The 6,106-nt window shown below is 41.7% G+C and overlaps 1 protein-coding gene across 3 annotated transcripts in view; it reads right to left on the bottom strand.

The window, feature by feature from the left end:
- Positions 1–544: 544 nt before the first annotated feature.
- Positions 545–6,106, bottom strand: part of LSAMP (limbic system associated membrane protein) — a 645,981-nt gene continuing 640,419 nt past the window's right edge. For all 3 annotated transcript variants that reach the window (XM_059921072.1, XM_059921070.1, XM_059921071.1), the window contains one exon: positions 545–3,664. In XM_059921072.1, the coding sequence (XP_059777055.1) occupies positions 3,567–3,664 (98 nt within the window). In that variant the 3' untranslated portion in view covers positions 545–3,566. The remainder of the gene's footprint in view (positions 3,665–6,106) is intronic.

Below are 6,106 nucleotides of genomic sequence, written 5' to 3'. Positions count from 1 at the left end.
CGTTCTGGTGAACAATTGCACAGAGGATATAATTCTGCAGTTGTAAAACCTAAGATAGTTTTCATTCTTCAGGAACTGCCCTTGGTCAAGGTCATTTCCGCTTTAGTTAAGTGCAAATCAGGTCTAAGGATTTTATTTTATTAATGGTGGAGTTTCACTCTGCATACAAAGGACATTAAATATATTAGCCATTCAGTTTAATTGATGTATTTCACTCCTTTCAGTATACTGTTTCCAACCAGTTGGTTCTTTTCATTGTAGGGTTTCAAGCTTTGATTACCAATGGATAAAATTCTTGAAGAGATTTATCGCACTGTGATGAACTAAATTCCAAGAAGTCCCATGTTTAAACTTACTCTCTTGGTGTCAGTTCTCTGGCTTCTACCTTTTTCCTGACCTTTCTCCAAACTATGTTTTCTTCCATTTTTCACATTGTTTAAAAACATCCTCAAACCTATGAGGTTTCTGGGATCAATGATTGCTCTGAAACAGGAGACAGGACAAAATACCCAGATCCTACCAGAGATATAAGCAAACACCACAATATTCAATACATGTTTAATTATGTTTAATATACGGACCATTATAATAAAACTCAGGGAACAAATGGTGCTGACATGGCAAAGACATGCCTTTCAATGGATAATCTCCTTCCATAAAGCCAAGACCTTGTCCTTAGGATAGGGTAGAGACAATAAGAAATCTAGGTGTATGATTAAATTCTGTGACGTGCCATGGGGATCTGTTCCTGAAATTGATACTAATCAGAATTAACTCCTATTACTTTTCTCTTCTTATATATCTTTAAATTAGCATGCACTCCACTAGAGCTTCCACTTAAGGATGCGGCTGACTCTTCAATATATGGGAAATATTGATCATCAAGGATGATAAGCTTTTATTCCTGCACTAAGAAGACTAAACTGTTAGGGAAATCCCTGATTGTCAATAAATTGTTGCTGCATAGGGATATGGCTCGCCTTCTCTATATTTTAGTAGCTACCATCTTGGATAAGAATGTCAGTCCTATGTCAGGATCTGCCACAAATACTTTTACCTGCCACCAAGCCCAATGTGTCCTTCTATTTCATGTCTAAACTGCAAAATCATAAAAGAAGTCTGGTGCTAAGCTTTTAAAACAAACAATAGAATTCCCTAGAAGAGATTAAGATTACTGCTCATCAAGGAGATCATTACCTTCAAAGATGAGATTCATTGCAAAGAGCCTTCAATTAATAAAATCTATTCAGATAAATTTCATATTTCTTTATTTATTTTTCTTTCTTCCTTCCTGCCCTCTTTCCTTCCATCCTCCCTCTTTTTTCCTTTTTCTTTCTCCCTCCCTTTCTGTTTCTTCCTTCCTTCCTTCCTCCCTTTCATCCTTCCTTTTCTGATTTACAGTTATGAAGTTTCCTGTTTCACATCACATAACAGCTATTTTCCAGGTTCTAAGACTTGGTGAGGTACCATATTTGGCTCTGCTCAAATACATTCAATTATGACCTCAATAACAATCCTCTGTCCTTTCACTAACTGAGCCATTTCCAATGCCTCCTATCTAAGTGAAAACAATGGTTGGCTTCCTGACAAAGATATCTACACACAGAGAGCCAGATCTCTCTGTAAGGCTTTTCCTAAGAAATTCCTTCTGGTGTGGTGGTGATGCCACGCTTTGTGGTATGTATATAAGTTTTGGCTAAATGATTACAAGTTTCTCAGCTCTTCTGGTTAAGAACTCACATTTCAGTGTTAATGGCAAGATGACTCTTGTAGATGTAAACTTAAACACTATATCCCCCACCGTATCTTTTTCAGGAGACTAGAAGCCAAGAGTGAGCAGGAAAGATGGAATATAATGCCGTTCCTAGTGGCCAGACCTAAGATAATGATGGAATACTATGAACAGTGGTGCTGCAAACACCATCAGTGGATGAGAAGGGAGATGATGTGGGCCACCAAATAAAGTATTAGCCTAAAACACCAGGACAGAGAGCTGCAAAGGAGCACAAGGAGGGGGGTTCCTTTTTGTTATGGCTAGTGCTTTGTATTGGGGCTGTGATAGTATTTCTACCATATGAGTAGGGACCTGGGCATCTGTACTTCTCCTGCCTTGCTCACGCTCACTGTATTTTATCTGAAATGGGGAAAATCTCTGCTCAGGGAAATCCATGGGGCAAATGCAGTGTTATCTGAAGATTGGAGAGGGGGCAAACCAGGGCTGCTTAGGATCTCCACGTGGCTCACCATCCTTTCATTAGGACTTAACACTTGGAGACCTTCCTGCTTCTGGGAATTTGCTCCACACACACATGCTACTCATTCCTGCGGCAGAGCAGGACCAAGTCTGCAAAAATCCAGGAGATATATGAATCCCTCAGACGCGGGAAACAAGAGTGAAGTCGGTAAACCTTCTCTCTTAGGTCACCTCATCCGCATCACTGATTCCTTCTGCTGTTGGCTCACCCCATCAATAAGTAGGCACTTTCACTGACAGTGATAATCTGAGTGACTCTGGACTGGGTTCTGACGACTGCACTGGGAGGAAGATGAGGTTCTGCCTGGAGGCGGGGCCCAGCTTGGGCTGATACACACAGGTCCTGTGACAGCCGTGGATGGGGGAGCGGCTCTGCCCCTGGCCTCCTTCCCACCACGGCCCCAGCCCCTTGTCACAGCCGCATCTCAAGATTACGATGAGGGACAGCATCTACTGCACAATGAGTCTATGTACACATGGACCATTCCCTCGGCATGCTTTAGAGAGAGGCACACACGCTCACACACACGTACACCCACGTTGAGAGCGAGAGACAGCACGCGCGCGCAGTGGAGAGAATTAAAATGGCACTTCCTAGCATCTGCGGCGTGACTAGTGCTGGGGGGGGGGCAGGGGGGAGTGAAGGGAAGCGGCGGGGGGGAGGATAAAGGGGGCATATTCCGGACAGCTGTGGGGGAGATAGAACACACTGGAGGGAAAGGAGATGGTCTTAAAAGTTGGAGAGAGAGTGGAGACAGGAAAGCCAGGTAAGGCTCAAGGCAGGACTCCATTGATAGTCTGAATGGCTATGAGTCAGCTCAAATAAAAATCAGAATAAAACGATGATGGAAATATAAACACCAAAGGCAAGCCCTGCAAGACCGTATTTTTTCTTTCCCCACAAATGAAAAAAGATGAAGGAAGGATAAAGTGTGTGTGTGCATGTGTGTGTGTGTGTGTGTGTGGTGGTGGAGGGTTAATATCCATCTGGTACTTCTTCACTTGTCTTATTTTTACAACATTGGCTCTCTTTACCATGATGGAGTCTTTACACAGTATACATTTGCTTAGATATACACATTTCTTGGTAGAACTTTTCCCACCCTGAATTATACGTCAATTTTTATTGATGGACTTAAAAATTGTTTTAAATGTTGTATTTTCTTATTTTCCCTTTCATTTATAAACACACAAAGTTGTGAAATAAACGGTCTCCCCCCATCTCGCTCTCTCTCTCTCTCTCGCTCTGTATCCTGTGTGACGCATTTTTGTGTGTTGTTTTTTTTTAAATTATTTTTAAACTTTTATTCTGTTAACATTTGCTGAGAAGGCAGAGCAGAGATGCTGCCAGCAGCCACAGTGGTACGGCCAGACTGATGGATCCGTTTATTCCTCTCACCGACCCAGGTCCTGCAGTGCAAAAGAGAGAGAGAAAAGAGAAGAGTTACATCTGGCCCACTCTATGTCACAGCTCACAGCTGACTGTGTCAGATGTAAGACTGGGTCATGTACCAGCAACTCAAAGTCAGGGCACTTATATGCAGGCCAAGAAGGGCTCACGATCTTTTCTAAATCCTTCTCCTTGAGCTATGAGTATTTTAAGGGGTATCTTGTGTGATGGAGGAGTGGTCTCCTCTTTGCCCAACTTCATCCTGCACGCCCTGCTCTGCACAGCACGGCGATGCCAGCACTCGTTAAGATTCCAAGCACTGGTGAGGGTCCTTCAGCAGCCAGACACGGGCTCCTGCAGCTGATTCACCACGGCATCTCCATCAATAAACATGGAACCAATCTGTGACTTTCTCCTTTCTCGGGGGTGGGGGGGGGGGAAGCAGTAATTATTTATTTGTTAATGGGGAGGGGAATTGTTTCAAAGTAACATTTATGGCTGGGTGGCACCTTAGCTGCAAGGCAGAAAATAAGTCATCTCATTGTGGAATCTTAAGCAGCAGCAGGGGATCATCTGGTTCAAAGTCTTCGTTTGACACTTTAAAAATAAAAACTAAAGACAATAACAACAAAAACAAAAAAGCCTAGCAAGGCAGGTCCAAACCAGAAGCAGAACTGAGGCTTGAACTTGCCCAGAATTCATCCTGGAGGGGCTGTCTGTGGGTTTCCCAGTGCCACCTGAATTTTCCCAATGTGGACACGATTTGGAGGATGTGGGTGTAGGAATGGAGAGGAAAGTGGGGAAGGGATTTGTGTGCTGACACAAAGAGAATTGAAGCAGTAAATGTAGGTCTGAAGAGCTTGTCTCCTATGCTTTGCCTGTTGCATTTTCTCCTTTTATATAGTTCTGTTCATTTAGGTTCATTACAAGAGAAAAATAGTAGTATTTTTCACACCAAAGACTTTTGAATTTAAGACTGTATGCTTACCAGAGGTAAACCCATGCACATATGGTCACCTTATCTTTGATAAAGGAGGCAAGAATATACAATGGAGAAAAGACATCCTCTTCAGTAAGTGGTGCTGGGAAAACTGGACAGCTACATGTAAAAGAATGAAATTAGAAAACTCCCTAACACCATACACAAAAATAAACTCAAAATGGATTAAAGACCTAAATGTACGGTCAGACACTATAAAACTCTTAGAGGAAAACACAGGCAGAACACTATATGACATAAATCACAGCAAGATCCTTTTTGACCCACCTCCTAGAGAAATGGAAATAAAAACAAAAATAAACAAGTGGGACCTAATGAAACTTAAAAGCTTTTGCACAGCAAAGGAAACCATAAACAAGACAAAAAGATAACCCTCAGAATGGGAGAAAATACTTGCAAACAAAGCAACTGACAAAGGATTAATCTCCAAATTATACAAGCAGCTTATGCAGCTCAATATCAAAAAAACAAACAACCCAATCCAAAAGTGGGCAGAAGACTTAAATAGACATTTCTCCAAAGAAGATATACAGATTGCCAACAAACACATGAAAGAACGCTCAACATCATTAATCATTAGAGAAATGCAAATCAAAACTACAATGAGATATCATCTCACACCGGTCAGAATGGCCATCATCAAAAAATCTACAAACAATAAATGCTGGAGAGGGTGTGGAGAAAAGGGAACCCTCTTGCACTGTTGGTGGGAATGTAAATTAATACAGCCACTATGGAGAACAGTATGGAGGTTCCTTAAAAAACTAAAAATAGAACTACCATACGACCCAGCAATCCCACTACTGGGCATATACCCTGAGAAAACCATAATTCAAAAAGATACATGTACTACAATGTTCATTGCAGCTCTATTTACAATAGCCAGGACATGGAAGCAAGCTAAGTGTCCATTGACAGAGGAATGGATAAAGAAGATGTGGCACATATATACAATGGAATATTACTCAGCCATAAAAAGAAATGAAATTGAGTTATTTGTAGTGAGGTGGATGGACCTAGAGACTGTCATACAGAGTGAAGTAAGTCAGAAAGAGAAAAACAAATACCGTATGCTAACACATATATATGGAATCTAAAAAAAAAAAAAGATTCTGAAGAACCTAGGGGCAGGACAGGAATAAAGACACAGATGTAGAGAATGGACTTGAGGACATGGGGAGGGGGAAAGGTAAGCTGGGACGAAGTGAGAGAGTGGCATGGACATATATACACTACCAAATGGATGGCTAGTGGGAAGCAGCTGCATAGCATGGGGAGAGCAGCTTGATGCTTCATGACCACCTAGAGGGGTGGGTTAGGGAGGGTGGGAGGGAGACACAAGAGGGAGGAGATATGGGGATATATGTATACGTATAGCTGATTCACTTTGTTATACAGCAGAAACTAACACACCATTGTAAAGCAATTATACTCCAATAAAGATGTTAAAAAAAATTAAAAT

The sequence above is a fragment of the Balaenoptera ricei genome, chromosome 4 (genome assembly GCF_028023285.1).
Source record: "Balaenoptera ricei isolate mBalRic1 chromosome 4, mBalRic1.hap2, whole genome shotgun sequence".
NCBI lineage: Eukaryota > Metazoa > Chordata > Mammalia > Artiodactyla > Balaenopteridae > Balaenoptera > Balaenoptera ricei.
This window is presented reverse-complemented; position numbering and strand designations above follow the sequence as displayed.